Raw genomic sequence first — 16944 nt, 5'->3', positions numbered from 1 at the left:
TTCATAATTAGGTTACATATGCATATCCCATCAAATTAGCATGTGTAACTATAATTTACACATCTAATTTGTATGTGTAACTAGTACATACACATTCATTTGGCCTGTGTACCTAGAAGTTACACATTTAATTAGCATGTGTAACTACTAGTTACACATCCATAGTCTGCCAATGCTAGTTAAACGTGCAAACTTTCATGCATATGGCTTGTGTAATGTGCAGTTAAACATATGTATGAGTTAAGTGAAACCATTCCAGACCTATATACATATATATCCATATACTACCTTTCACGAAAAAGAAGTAGCTAGTCGTAAGTAATCAAGAAGGCTTATTTGATAAGGGTGTTCACTTTATCTGTCTGGATGTTGTACATCTTCTTGAAAGCATCCTTGTTTTCTTCTTGTTGTTGTCTTCAATCTTCTTCATTTCGGACTCGGTGGTGAGTGGGTATTTCAGCATCTGGTAATGGTCAAGCTTGTTCCTTGGTAGTGCACGAATACATGGGTACTTGGGATTCCTTGCCTTCTGCAATGTCTTTGGCCTGTGAAATTTGACTGATGTGCAGATGTTCTTAACCTTCTTCTTAATGGTTGATGCTCCAGCTTTGACATCCTTGGAAGCTTTGTTAGCCAGCACCTTGGGGTCAGCCTTCTTAGTAACTACATGACAAGCAAATGATATCAGTACCATAGCAGCTAGAACACTTCTCATACAAATGAACAGAACAAGACATCCAAAAATCAAAAACCAGTGGACACAGAACAGTCAAATCTATCTCATAACTGAACAAACTAGAGAAAGTATACAAAACTTAACAGTTCACCCTTACAGAGTTACAGACTCTACAAAAAGAAGGTAAAATTAAAAATGTTACAGTTAGATAGAAGTTTCATATTAGGTTACATATGCATATCCCATCAAATTAACATGTGTAACTATAAGTTACACATCTAATTTGCATGTGTAACTAGTAGATACACATTCATTTAGCTTGTGTACCTAGAAGTTACACATTTAATTAGCATGTATAACTACTAGTTACACATCTATAGTCTGCCAATGCTAGTTAAATGTGCAAACTGTCATGCATATGGCTTGTGTAATGTGCAGTTAAATAGATGTAATGTGCATTTAAACAGATGTATGAGTTAAGTGAAACCATTCCAGACATATATCCATATACTATATTTTGATATACATTCATTCAACGGAAAGCATTGACCCTTTTGATATACATTACAGAATCCATATACTACATTTACAAGGATGCATATTGCAACAGTAAAAACCAATCATTGACAGGGATTCTAACGTAGTAAATTTATCAGAACAATTTAACCTTGATCACAATAAAACATAGACATTTAAAAAAAAAAGAGAACCTTGTGAAATCAGCTAATTACCTGTGACCACTAGCACCAGTAGTAGAAACTTAAATTAGTTCATCCTCTATCTTCTCAGCATCTCCTACAATTCATCAGTTCTAAAAAACACCAACACTGACTTCAAAATCCTCCTTCAAACCTACTCCAATACCACCACCTCTACCACCACAACCTCCTCATATTCCTCCAGAACCTGCATCTCCACCACCAACACCACCATAGATTCGTTAACCAAACTCAACATGTGTATTCAAGATAAGCAACATAAAAACACCAACAAGAGTCCACAACTAGCTCCATTAGAATTATGAGAGATCAGCGTTTTTATTAAATGGAGAATATATTCTTAGCTGATTGAGTTCAACTAGTATTATGAACAAATCGGCAGAAACAACAACAAAACTAAACATATCTAGATTCAAAACATGTTGATTCAATAAAAATCATGTTATTCCCCGATCTGAATAAAGTCAACGAAACAAAAATCAGAACCTAATCAAACTAAGAAAGTAGAACTACTAAATGAGAAAAACCTATTGAATCAAATCGAAAACCTTACCTGAAGTAGCTTCGAAACAACAAATTATAGTCAATTTTATTTCTGAATCACATAATTAGGAATTTCAATTGAATTAAATAGGATTAGAAGGGAGAAACTTATCTTTCTCAGCTTTTTGTTGTTGAATCTTCAGATCTAATTGTTGATGACGAATTCCATTGTGTCTGCATCTGTGTTTCGACTTACTCACAAACGAATGAAGATCTAGAAACATCATCAGTAGATACAGATACAGAAGTAGAGATCGATGAAGCTTATCATTTTTTCCTCTTCGTCGTACATCGGCAGCCATAGATGACATAAATCGAAAACCACTAAATTCTTTTAGCAGAAGATAGAGTAGAAAAAAAAATCTATATACATAATTGATTCTTTCTTAATCACATATCGATTTGCTTGAAAATTGTTGATGTGAAATCAAATCAGAAGATTAGATCTTGTACAACCGAATGGATAAAACCCTAGAAAATGAATCTGTGAGAGCAGCTCTGGTTTTAGACGGAGAGAGAAAATGAAATAGAAAATGAAAATATCTTCTGATATTCCTATTGTATAAATACTAAAGGGTAGTCTTGGTATTATTAAAATTCGTAATAATTAATTATGGGCCAGATCTGAAAAAAATTTGATTTTTTGGGCCTAGTAATATCATTTTCCTAAAGTATGGAGTTGACAATGAATGATCCATTTAATGCGGCTTCTATATGTTGAACCCATATAGTAATGGTGTTATAGTATTTTTCACATTATGAAAATCATAATCAAATGCTTTTCAATTTTTCGGACCTGGGATCAGCTTTTGTATCAAGTAATATGTTTGAACAATTAATGATAAGATTTATGTACATGTTCAAATAATGTCGACATCTAGAAGCTTCTCATCTTAGTAAACCCAAAACCCTAATTCACACACATCATGAAGAAATATGTGAACCATGGAAACTTGGTTTTGCTCATGGAACCGATAATACCATCACTCCAAAATATGTTGTGACCGGATATAACACGATTCCCGAGATAAGTTGCAATCGGTTACACCTTGCTCCACAAAGTAACTTGTGACGGGTTACACCTTGCTTCCCGAAGTAGCTTGTGACCGGCTACACCTTGTTTCCCAAAGGTAGCTTGTGACTTATTACAACTAACTTCCTAATTATCAAAATAAAAGACAACTGGACCTGGCTTCACAAATCCTAATAAAGTCTTTGTAGTCGCTAAACCCTAAAAGGATTAGGAAGAGGACGAATCTAGTTACAACTAGGACACGCCAAGAAAAGTAGTGTCAGGATTCAAAAATCCTAGTTGCTTAAAGTTCTCCTTTTATAGACATCAAAGCATGGTTTGATTTATGTTAAAGCTAAGATAGCTTTGGAACCAAGCAAACAATATCCACCGTTAGATGAATCTTTGAATCTGATTTACATAACAAGATATACACTCTGGTTACGTGAAACCGTAACTGAACCGTGTATAAATACTATATGTTCAAGGTGGTTAACCGAAACTAACCGATATGAACTTATAAGCTTAATATTCATTTTCATAAACACTTAAGACTTTAACCTTGAGTCACAATCATGTGATCAAATAAGTCTGTGGTGTTTTTAGAGATTTGATCAAATGCTAATTATCTCGTAGAAATGATTTTGTTACATTTGAAAATAATCGACATGGTTAGTAGATGTACAAAGTGAAAATATCATAGCCGTTCGTGAGTCAGGTCAGTCACAGTACGTGTACCAGTTTGTATATTATTAAGCATAACCAAGTTCCGGAGTTCACATAATTATTTAGGCATGTGTGATAAGCATGTAAATGCTACATTTTATACCCATATTTATATTATCTAGGATACAATATTTTAGTTGCTAATACTATTTTAGTGCTTTCGTATAAAGTACAAGTGAATTCGATCATCCAGCAAATAAACAGCAAAATGTGAGACTTAGGTGTTTGCGAAGAAAATTGCAAAATGTGGTTGGCCTGGTATTTCCATATATCAGCAACCACAATGATGAAATGTGGTTGGCCTGGTATTTCCATATATCAGCAATCACAATGATGAAACGTGGTTGGCCTGGTATTTCCATGTATCAGCAACCACAATGATGAAATGGGGTTGGCCTGGTATTTCCATGTATCAGCAACCACAATGATCAAATATGCTGGCCTGGTATTTCTATATATCAGTAGCACTTATTATGCTGGCCTGGTATTTCTATATATCAGCAGCATTTATTATGATGGCCTAGTATTTTTATATATCAACATCACTTATTATGTTGGCCTGGTATCTCCATATATATCAGCAACATAGAATTATTTCACAGCCGAGGTCACAATGGGCAGACAAGTTTTAATTTTCTCTTTAATTAATGCATGGTGAAGCGAGTCGACGTCAGCACACTAATGCCACCTAAGATTGGTCAAGAGTGACTTTATTATTGTTATCATAAGAATGGAAGAATATCACCTCCATGACCACGTGCAAATGAAGTGCAAATGAAGAAAAAGTAAATATTAACATATCTCGTCCTTACATAAGTTCTCTTTCTATATATATATAAAGAATCTGAAGGAATGTTTGAGACCAAATGACGTCATTTGTGCAAATACAGTTAAGGTGGGCCCAGCACATGCAAGAAAATATCATGCTTTTTAAATGAAATTAATTCATTTCCTTGGTGGTGTCATATACTATGGAAAGTGGAGATTCGCTAATGTTTTACAATGTTTCGTCATATTATGACACGCGACACAATATTATTGGGCGGATTGTATTTCATGACATGTGGCAGATTTATATTGGGAGGTGATGTGGCGACGACGTGAATTCATCTGTGGGCTATATTTATGTGTTGTTTCAAAATGAAAAGGAGGAGGTGGCACAGAGCCGTTTTACACAGAACACAAGGGTTTGCAATGTTATTGTTTTCTTCTTCCATGTCTTGCTAGTTTTCCATGTTATGGTGAAAGGATGAAGTTGTAGGTTGATTTATTTTGTGTTCTTGAATAAGGGTTTTCTACTATTGAACTTAATGTTAATGTTTTGTATCTTTATCAATGTTTTATCTTCTATCTATATTTTTCATGTTTTATGCCATGTATAGTCCATAGTTAGATTAGTAGAAGAACTCATTGAACCTTAACGATAATTGATTTATGAATATTCCTTGACTCTTCATGCCATGTATGATTAGTGCTTAGAAATTCTACTTTAAGGTGAGAACAAACAATTGTTTTGATAATTCTTTTCAACGATTCTTTAGTGAAATATCTTCCATGTATGAGTAGCTAGGTTTGCGATTCTACATGAGTAAAATTGAGAGCCTTTGTGATTGAATGCAAGTAACTCACCTACAACGGATTCCCGGATCCTTAACACTTTCACATCCTTTGTCACAGTTTTATTATTATTTTGCTTTCATTGTTCCATAAACTACTAAAATATTGAATTTGAATATCTTATTCTTGATATCAATTAGTAGTAGTATTTTCACATTCCTCGTGGGAACGAACCACATTTGCTATTGTCTACAATTTTGACACCGTGCACTTGCGGTAAAAAAAAGTCGGTTTTCGGACCCATCAATGTGTACCTTAAGACTATAACTGGTTTCGGAGTCCATAGAACTATTTTGGTATGTATACAGGTATGGATACAAATACCCAGTCCCGGAACACAGAACTTTTCTGGTACGTGTACCGGTATGGATACCAAACAGGTTCTGAGACCACAGTTCCTTTTCGGTTTGCATACGAGTATGCATACCAATCTGGTTCACGAGTAAACATATTTTTACAAGATGTGCATAAGGATATGCATACCAAAAATCTGCTTGTTGACATATAGCTACTCCACTACGTGTATGAATACATGTAATACGGCTTCAGAGTTATAACAGTTTTCCCAGTTTGTAAGACTTAACACTGTCTTATATCTGAATCTACAGTAGTTATATATTTCTCTAAATCGATTCGAAACATTCCCGAATAACATCAATGACACATATCACAGTTCCAGGCTATTTTCGAATGATAAACTTGAATCATGATTTGGATCCGAACAATAAATTGTTCACCACCGAAATTTGATCAGGTATGAACAAATGTTGATTAAGCTTAGTTATTATTAAGAAATTCGTAAACTAAATAATTAATTCTCGACTCGAAATTCTTGTCTATGCAAGCTAGTCTAATTAGTTACACGATAATTATCTCAAGGATAGGAAGGTGAATATAACTTGAGAAATAGGTGGTTCAGTCTTCACTTACCTTTTGTTTGATGAAGTTCCCAAAAGCTTCAGTTGATCTTCGCCTTCAAACGGTAGAACGCAATGATGACTGCCATGATTTCCTCTCTCAACCACACTTCTATATCTAAGACTTAACTAATTATAGACTAGAAATCAAGATATAGGTTTGACAACTAAATTTGACAACAAGCTTGAGATAGCAACACTTGTGAGTTCGACTGAGCAATGCTCTAACAATCTCTCCCTTTGTCAATTTTAGTGACAAAACTATCAATATGGATTACAAAAAAAAAAAGCTTTGCAAACTCCTCGAATCCATCATGGTTGATTTCTTCGGTTTCTTCATCTCCTTGAATTCTTCGTTACTTCAAGTTGCAATGATTACGAACGTGTTCAATTTTGCATCGGTGTTGTTGAAGATCAAGAACGATAACAGCTTTGAAAACATATTCTTAATCGTCTTTATACAGAAATATAATATTATTATCTTCTTTAAAACTCAATTGTATCCCAACTTTGAAGTAATACTACGGTGATATGTTTCTCCCCTCTTAATTAATAATTACATCTTTTGCATAATAGGTGAAACCTATAGATAATTGATTCACTCCCCCCTTACATAATGATCCGTAAACCATATGTATGTAGTGCAAAACTACTAAATACTTCTCCCCCTTTTTGTCAATGAAATTGGCAAAGGTATGAAAATTGTGGGATCATAATGAATACAACCAAAATATACTTCAGGAGTGTTGATACATGAAAATAACCATCCCTTGAATAGATGGCCCCTTAACCTATTAAGGGTTCCTTTTAGGATGAGAAGACTAGGGGACTAGGCCTAACCCACTAAGGTGGGATAGTTCTAGTTCATCCAAGACCACATTAAGGTGGTGGGCTTCAGCCCAAGAAGAAAGCCTCCTAGGGTTTGGTATGAACTTAAGGAAAGGGTAATGGTAGTTTAGTAATATGTTAATCTTATGGGCACTTATTCATAAGATATTCATTATAAAAGGGGGAAAGAGGGCACATCTATGAGATCATCATTAATTCCCTATTACTTCCCATAAACCCCTCTTCTCCTTGGGAGTACTTTCTGTGATTAGGGCTAGTTTCTCCTTCCCACGTTTTACCCATCAACATTGCGACCACAGTTGGAGGTTCTTAGCCTCTTTTCCAGCATGATACTCCTAAGTGCGATCCAAGAAGTACCAGCGGACGGAGTACCCCCAAACCCGGATCATGTTTCGGTAGAAGACATTCATGAAGAAAGTGATGAGGAGATATGCTTCCGAGCAGTAGTCTCTACGGCCATTGTGCAAGGAGCGGGAACGTCTCAAAAGAAAGGATAAATGCTCAAAGAGAAAGCTACAGCTGAGACAAGCGAGCAAGAGATGTCTCAAATACAAGAGGAGCTAGACGCATCTATCAAAAAGCAGCATGAGTTACTCGGACGTGAGCTAGGGAGCAGGACATGATAACTAATAGAATGGACAGCATGAAAGGCACCGTTCCGGATATGACGGAAGACGCGATCACAAAATACTTGGAAGTTAATTATCGAGTAACAAAGAATGATGCTTATGATTGAACCACCGTACTCCGTAGAGTATGACGACTACTTGTACCCTGAGGATTACACATCACCAAAATTTAAAACATGTGGAGGAAAAGGAAATGCGCGAGAGCATGTGAGTCGTTTTATATCATCAATGAATGCGTATGTTCAGGATGAAAGTCTTTGTATGAGAGAATTCCCGAAGTCACTCACGGATAACGCTTTTACTTGGTATGATAATTTGAAACCCGGAAGTATTAGCTCGTGATACGACACGGTACAAGTCTTTCTGAATAAATTTTATTCCGCACAAAAAATGGTCACAATAATAGTGTTAGAGCATTGCCCAGTCGAACTCGCATGCGTTGCTATCTCAAGCATGTTTGTCAATGTTAGTGATCAAAACTATAAGTCTTGATTTCTAGTCTACTATAGCTAAGGTCTCAGAATAGGATAGAAAAGTGTAATTGAGCTCAAGAACTCCATGGCAATCATCATACAAGACGAAAGACTACTCAAGGAACTGGTGGATCTTCATCGACTAAAAGGTATATGGATACTTGAACTTATCTATCACTCAAAAGTCTATTTATCTCCTATCTTGAGAGAAAAGTCGTTTTGCTATATAGACTTAGATTATACACATTTGGTATTTCCAGCCGAGTTTATCTCGCTTATCTATTTCTCGAAATATGTGTTAGTAAGCTTTCACTTTAGCCAAGTTCATCTTTATCTAGTGACGCAAGTCATGTTATGTTTCAATCACTTTGAAAATTGCTCTGATGAAAAATGGTTTGTGAATCACAAATATATAACGTCCTATGAGAATGTTTCAATGATTGAAATGAGGGTTTATATTATATAACCATTGGAGGATATAAGCATTGTTGTAGAAACACATATATGTATAAGTCCTTATTCCTTGAATCGAAGTTTGCGAACTTTGTTGATCAAGGGAACCGGAGTAGTGCGTGAGCTAAGTCCGCGAACTCAGTCTGCGAACTGGCGAAGTTCTCAAACCCGAGAATTTCTGCTGGAGTTTGTAAACTCCATCCGGGAACTTAAGTCAGCGAACCCAGTATGCGAACTTGAGTAGGTTATATCTAAAATCGATGTTTGTGAACTTATTCATATTAACTAAGGAATGAAATTGCAAACCATGGATATATAGTTCATGAACCGATTCAAGTGAATCAAATCGTTTTTGCTTCAATTGTGTCTTGTGTAGTACGTAAGATTTCCTTGCAATTGAACAACTCTCTAACTAGTTCATTTGAGTCATTTGAACTAGTTATGGTGAAGAAGAATATGGTTGATATGAAAGTGACCATATGGCTAACCATTTGGTTAACTATTGTTGAACCAACTAATATACAAGTTTGGGTACGGTTACACAAGCCTAGAAACGTGCATTTCATTTGTGTATAACAAGCTATGTTTTCGATCTAACGGTTGATAAATATTAGCTTGAATCTAATCAAGTTTTCATCTAACGGTGAATATTGAATGCTTTGCTACCAAGAAAACATTGATTGCAAACCCTGATTTGAAACACTGTATAAGGGAGAACTCTATCAACTGGGAAACCTAATCCCCACACATTCTATGTGATACTAGTTGTGCTAATCTAGAGTTGATTCTCCTTTAACCATTGGTTTCTTCTTCTAAACCAAGTTAACGACTTAAAGACTTAATTGGGATTGTGAAGCCATATCGATACTACTTTATCGTAGTTGTGTGATCTGATCTTGTTGTTTCTATCGTACGAGTACAATTGTAATAATTGTCTTGAGATTTCTATCTCCGATAGGCAAGATAAAAAGTAATCACAAACATCTTCGTCTCATCGTTTGTGATTCCACAATATCTTTTTTCACTGCATCGATTAAGACTATTGTGAGGTGATTGATAATACTAGGATGTTCTTCGGGAATATAATTTCGGTTTATCAATTGGTCCTTGTTCACCTTGATTTATCAAAAGACGGAGCAAAACTCGTAGGTATATTTGTGGGAGACGGATTTACTATTACCGTAGACTTTTCTGTGTGATACAGATTTGTTTATTAAAGTCTTCGATTTTGTGTCGTAGCAACTCTTGGTTGTGGGTGAGATCAGCTAAGGGAATCAAGTACGTACGTAGTATCCTGCTGGGATCAGAGACGTAGGAGCATAACTGTACCTTGGATCAGTGTGAGATTGGTTGGGGTTCAACTACACTCCATACCAAAGTTAGTTTGGAGTAGGCTAGTGTTTGTAGAGGCTTAATACAGTGTGTTTTCAATCCGGACTAGGTCCCGGGGTTTTTCTGCATTTGCGGTTTCCTCGTTAACAAAATTCTGGTGTCTGTGTTATTTCTTTTCCACATTATATTTTGTTATATAATTGAAATATCGCAGATTGTGCGTTGTTCAATCAACTAGAATATCCGACCTTTTGGTTGTTGATTTAAATTAATTGACACTTGGATATTGGTATTTGGTACCATCGAAGTTATCTCTCTAGTATTTGATAAAGACTCGCAGACTTCTATTTGCTTGAGTATATATCAAATCGAGAGATTGAGATATACACTCTTTGATATACTTTTTATCAAGATTGAGTCTGACTGTCTAGTTGATTCTTTAGAAAGTATATTGGAGTTTTTCCATATAGATTACTAAGCAAAATATTGGGTGTGGTTGTTAGACCCCCACTTTTTCAATTGGTATCAGAGCAGGCAAACACATTTAAGACCTTACAAGTATGTGTTTGTAGCGATCTGACTCTATGGACATGAGTACTATCTCTGATAAACGCGTCACCAGAAATAAAAGTTATGTCTTGTCTAATTCTATTAAAGATAAAGATTCGTCAATCCGGAATATAGACGAACCTTGTGTTCTGACAAGACTGACAAACACTGACATGTGTCATTCCTATTACCCTTCAAAAGAGTCTATCTCTATTAATGAACGGGAAACAGCTGAAGAGAGTGAATTGATTCTAAAACTTTTTAGAGTCCAAGCTGATAGATTTAACCTGTTAAAACATCATTTCAACGTTCTTCTTTGTGTAATAAGAGACTGAAATTCAAAGAAAATACTGAAGATCATTCTTCACGTATGACTCTTGAGGCTAGTCTTAAAAAGGATTCCTTGGAAATTGAACATCGCTTGAGTAAACTCTCTATTCAAGGATGCTTTAAGCAGTCTAATATACCAAGTACTTCTGCTACAACTGAAAAAGTTACAGCTCCAGAAGTAAAACCGGAATCCCTTCCATTCAGAAAGAATGTGTCTGAAATCCCCATTAATCAAGGATGTTCCACATCACATGGAAGGAAAAAATCTCCTAACGAGGTTGTTTAAGACTACATTGTCTAATCACTCTTGTGATCAGAAAGTATGCCTCCTTGGAAAAACAAAGGGTTCTGCTAAACAAAAGAGAAACTCTAGGTTGAATAAAAATTCCCTTGTTCAACTTCAACACACCTTAGACTTAATTCTCAAAGGTGTAACTGACATTCGTATGTCTAAACCAATTAATTTTCGTACTTACCCTGTGTATACTACTAGGAAGGTTAGTTCAATGAGTTCCTCGAATACTCAAAAGCAGAACAGATGTATTAATAAACATCTTATAAGAAAAGATCAAGACGTGAACGAAACCCCGGAAGAAAGAAGAAAAATAGATGATATGAGAAATAACCTGATGGACATAATTGAAGGATATAAAGAAATTGTCGACAGGTTGGCATCCTTATCAAGTCAAAATTCTTCTGGTAAGAACTCAAACTATGTCTCGTATTTTGATGACAGTAAGTTTTATGATAATTTCTCACATCAAAAGGGATCCCTCTCTAAACTCATAAGGAAAAAAAGACTCGATCCTAAACACAATTCTTTTTATGAGCTCAAATCTCATACTTGTGCTAATTAATCACAAGGGTTAAAGAACTTACTCATAAAAATCCCGTTGAGTAAGATGTGTCATTTTTCAGGTATACTTTATCATACTACTTCTGTTTAGTGAAGTTATTTTCTTATCGTGTATAGCCAAACTACTAGTCTGCAGAACTGGTTGCTTAAGTATTTTTTATCGGTTCTTTTTAATTTTTTTCTAAGCTTTTCGTTGGTCAAGTTTGTTTTCGCACGGATACCCTCCATGTACGAGACAACTGTTTGAAAACCCTAAAAGAAAAAACTTCTTCCCTAATAAACCCTTAAATACCAAACCTATGAGTCACGTTTGCGTACTCTTGTTATTTTGGGTTGTCGAGAATGTCTTCCTCTTCACATGCTTGGGGTTTTACTAAAGGATTTCTTGATAAAGGTATTGGTTTTGAGTCCAAAGGGAGGAAGAAAAGAACTCTTGTTGAAGATGATCATCCCAATGCCTCATGTTACTTTGCCTACACACATGAGGATATTGATAAATAGGAGATAATCTCTGTTGAAGTGGTTCATAACTTTCTTAAATATTACAAGGAAGAAAAACTGCATCTTGTTGATACCTTGAAGAGTCTTGTTGTGTTAAGAACTGAGTTGGAAAAGGTTACGTCTGACCTTGGTCTCATGAAAGCACAAATTAAAGACATACTCAATGAGGATATCTTTCCTAAAGATGTTGTCAATCACAATCTCGAGAACCTCAAGACTCATGAGGATCCTGAACCGTCTTTCTGACTTCAGTTCGTATCCGGTTTTGGCATAGGAGTATGGTTTTGATTGTTGATTTTGGTTTCCTATTAAATCTTCTTTTTTCCTTGTTTTATTTAGAAGAATAACTAGAGTTTGGAATAGCCGTTATTGCGATTACACATAGCTATGTCCAACGTTTTCGTCTTCATATTTTTAGGTTTATTAGTTTAATTCTAAAATTGTTTGGAACATGAGCATTAATATTTATGGTTTTACATATTGCAATATTGTTATGGGATATGTATGTTTGCGTCCGTGAACTTGATTGTCCCATACCTTGTCAAAAGTAAAGTCTTTCGTAAGTCGATATGCATGTATTAATAAAAGAATGAATTGACTTTTGACAAATACAAAAGTTAAGCCTATTACCCATTTGTTGATGAAAGATGGGTTAAAATCTTTTGTATTCAAGTATTATGTCTATTGTATGTCATTGTGCAAATGGTGATGGAAAATATAATGAGTCCTTGCTTATTCCACGGTATAAGGTCGATCTCCGATCCACAATTTTTTGTGTACATATTGTGTTACTCCATAAAGTGCCTTATGTTGAGCTCTATCGACTGAGTCATGGTTTTGACATAGATTTTGTTCCATGAGATACTTTTTGTCGAGCATGACCAATTAAATTGATTACTTTTGTGATTAGTTTAGTTGTGTATTTCGATTAGATTAATTATGGGTTTTCTTGTGATTAATCTAATTGAATGTTTTTAAGTCTCCATAAGTTTACTTATATTGAGCATGTTTGATTAAATTAATCATGGGTTCTCTTATGGTTAATTTAATTGAATATTTTGGATTCAAATTCATACTTGTATGTGATTTGTTATGTCCAAAGAAATCCTTCTTTTCTTTTTGAAATTAAGGTCGCTCTTGTTGTTCTTTCGGGAATGACATTTTATGGGGGAGATTCTTAATTTAACTTGTGCTTAATTGCCAAATCTTTGTGGGGAGTGCGGTTGTGGAATATTATAGGGGTTATCTTGTATCTTTATAGACTCCTTGATGAATGCGTTTAGCTTCGGATTTATGATTGCATCTAAATAAGATGTTATATGCTTTCTTTTGGTCATGAAATGTCTCTTTCGGAAATTTCATTAGGATCCCGTTCTTGTACCTTTGCCAAATTTATTGACAAAAAGGGGGGAGAATTAATATGTAGTTCACACTACAAATACATATGGTTTTCGGATCATTATGTAAGGGGGAGTGGTTTCCATGTGAGATGGAGTATTGACTAAGGGGGAGTGACATATCACCATAGTATTGTTGTTAAAGTTGTGATACAATTGAACTTTGACGCTGTGTAATAATATTATGACATTGTATAACAATGATTGAGAATTCTTTTTTCGTTTTTATAGCTACGGATTTTCAACAACAATGATGCTAAACTTACAACCTTTGGGATCATTGGAGTACTTGGAAGTGACGAAGATTTCGAGTAATGTTGAAGATTAGGCATGTGGAATAGGAGCTACAAAAGTTTATTTATATATTTTTTTGTATTCCATATGTATTGATAATTTTTAACTAAAATCGACAAAGGGGGAGATTGTTAGAGCATTGCTTGGTCGAACTCGCATACGTTGCTATCTCAAGCATGTTTGTCAATGTTAGTGATCAAAACTATAAGACTTGATTTCTAGTCTACTATAGCTAAGGTCTCGGATTAGGATAGAAAAGTGTAGTTGAGCTCAAGAACTCCATGGAAATCATCATACAATACGAAGGACTACTCAAGGAACTTGTGGATCTTAATCGACTAAAATGTATGTGGAGACTTGAACTTATCTATCACTCAAAAGTCTATTTATCTCCTATCTTGAGACAAATGTCGTTTTGCTATATAGACTTAGATTATACACATTTGGTATTTCTCGAAATATGTGTTGGTAAGCTTTCGCTTTAGCCAACTTCATATTTACCTAGTGAAGAAAGTAATGTTATGTTTCAATCACTTTGAAAATTGCTCTGAAGAAAAATGGTTTCTGAATAAAAACTATATAACGTCCTCTGAGAATGTTTCAATGATTGGAATGGGAGTTTAGATTATATAACCATCAGAGGATATAAGCATTGATGTGGAAACACATATATGTATAAGTCCTTATTCCTTGAACCGAAGTTTGCGAACTTTGTTGATCAAGAGAACCAGAGTAGTGCGTGAGCTAAGTCCGTGAACTCAGTCCGAACTGGCAAAGTTCTCAAACCCGAGAATTTCTGCTGGAGTTTGTAAACTCCATCTAGAAACTTAATTCCGCGATCCCAGTCCGCGAAATTGAGTAGGTTATATCTAAAAACGATGTTTGTGAACTTATTCATATTAACTAAAGAATGCAATTGCAAACCGTGGATATATGGTTCATGAACCGATTCAAGTGAATCAAATCGTTTTTGCTTCAATTGTGTCTTGTGTAGTACATAAGATTTCCTTGCAATTGAACAACTCTCTAACTAGTTCATTTGAGTCATTTGAACTAGTTAAGGTGAAGAAGAATATGGTTGATATGAAAGTGATCATATGGCTAACCATTTGGTTAACTATTGTTGAACCAACTAATGTACAAGTTTGGGTATGGTTACACAAGCCTAGAAACGTGCATTTCATTTGTGTATAACAATTTATGTTTTCGATCTAACGGTTGATAAATATTAGCTTGAATCTAATCAGGTTTTCATCTGACGGTGAATATTGAATGCTTTGTTACCAAGCTAACATTGATTGCAAACTCTGATTTTAAAGATTATATAAGGGATAACTCTAGCAACTGGGAAACCTAATCCACACACATTATGTGTGATACTAGTTGTGCTAAGCTAGAGTCGATTCTCCTTTAACGTTGGTTTCTTCTTCTAAACCTGTTTAACGACTTAAAGACTTCATTAGGATTGTGAATCCATACCGATACTACTTTATCGTAGTTGTGTGATCTGATCTTGTTGTTTCTATCGTACGAGTACAATTGTAATAATTGTCTTGAGATTTATATCTCCGATAGGAAAGATAAAAATTAATCACTAACATCATCTCATCGTTTGTGATTCCACAATATCTATTTTCGCTGCGTCGATTAAGACTAATGTGAGGTGATTGATAATACTAGGTTGTTCTTCGGGAATATAATTCCGGTTAATCAATTGGTTCTTGTTCACCTTGATTTATCAAAAGACGGAACAAAACTCGTAGGTATATTCGTGGGAAACAGATTTATCTATTACCGTAGACTTTTCTGTGTGATACATATTTGTTTATTAAAGTCTTCGACTTTGGGTCGTAGCAACTCTTGGTTGTGCGTGAGATCAGCTAAGGGAATCAAGTACATAGTATCCTGCTGGGATGAGAGACGTGGGAGCATAACTGTACCTTGGATCAGTGTGAGATTTGTTGGGGTTCATTTACAGTCCAGACCGAAGTTAGTTTGGAGTAGGGTAGTGTCTGTAGCGGCTTAATACAGTGTGTGTTCAATCTGGACTAGGTCCCTGGGTTTTTCTGCATTTGCGGTTTTCTCGTTAACAAAATTTTGGTGTCTGTGTTATTTCATTTCCGCATAATATTTTGTTATATAATTGAAATATCGCAGGTTGTATGTTGTTCAATCAATTATAATATCCGACCTTTTATTTGTTGATTTAAATTGATTGACACTTGGATATTGGTCTTTGGTACCATCCAAGTTATCTCTCTAGTATTTGATAAAGACTCGCAGATTTCTATTTGCTTAAGTATATATCAAATCGAGAGATTGAGATATAAACTCTTTGATATACTTTTTATCTAGATTGAGTCTGACTGTCTAGTTGATTCTCTAGAAAGTATATTGTAGTTTGTCCATACAGATTGCTAAGTGAAATATTGGGTGTGGTTGTTAGAGCCCCGCTTTTTCAAATATATTTGGGAAGATGTGCCCCACGAGTAGGAGAAGATATCGGCAAGTACATCACTCGCTTCCGAGATTTCACGCTAGAATGTCATGAAGACATCCCAGACGAGCCTCTGGTGGAGATTTCATCCGAGGAATGGAAGCCATTTTTCGGCTGAACTTGACGAATTTCAAACCTTTGTAGAGGTCGAGGAGGCTGCATCCCGGATATCACATTGTGCGGACGTTATGAACTCTGGAGTAAGCGGACTTGTCGACTACACTCTGTGTATGCCACGTCCACACCAACTTTTAACGATCAAGGAAGTGACAGAGGGAAAGGAGGGGCTTCTTTTAGCTCTTACCGCGGAGGACAATCAGGCAGAAGAGGAGGAAGAACGGATGGAGGAAGCCATGCAGTAAAGAATAGATAATAGGGCTTCTGGAGCAATGGGTGGCAAACAAGGAAGAAACTCTACCACCCGTATCCACAGAGCCTACCGCAACGGATAAGATGCACGAGCGATACTTCCATTATCACAGGAGATTTCATCATCCGACTGTGGAATGTTTCTCCCTACGATACATTGTGCAAAGAAAGCGATCTAGAGGCGAGTTAGAGATAGGAGAGCAAA

At 35.6% G+C, this 16944-nt stretch overlaps 1 protein-coding gene across 1 annotated transcript; it reads right to left on the bottom strand.

The window, feature by feature from the left end:
• Positions 1 to 349: 349 nt before the first annotated feature.
• On the bottom strand, positions 350 to 2240 carry LOC113351574 (60S ribosomal protein L23A-like). Its single transcript, XM_026595532.1, has 3 exons — positions 2135 to 2240; positions 834 to 846; positions 350 to 707 (listed from the first exon to the last, which is right to left on the bottom strand). The coding sequence occupies exons 1-3, from the start codon at positions 2238 to 2240 to the stop codon at positions 350 to 352; spliced, it is 477 nt and encodes a 158-aa protein (XP_026451317.1).
• Positions 2241 to 16944: the final 14704 nt, after the last annotated feature.

This window comes from Papaver somniferum, chromosome 2, assembly GCF_003573695.1.
Source record: "Papaver somniferum cultivar HN1 chromosome 2, ASM357369v1, whole genome shotgun sequence".
Classification (NCBI taxonomy): domain Eukaryota; kingdom Viridiplantae; phylum Streptophyta; class Magnoliopsida; order Ranunculales; family Papaveraceae; genus Papaver; species Papaver somniferum.
This window is presented reverse-complemented; position numbering and strand designations above follow the sequence as displayed.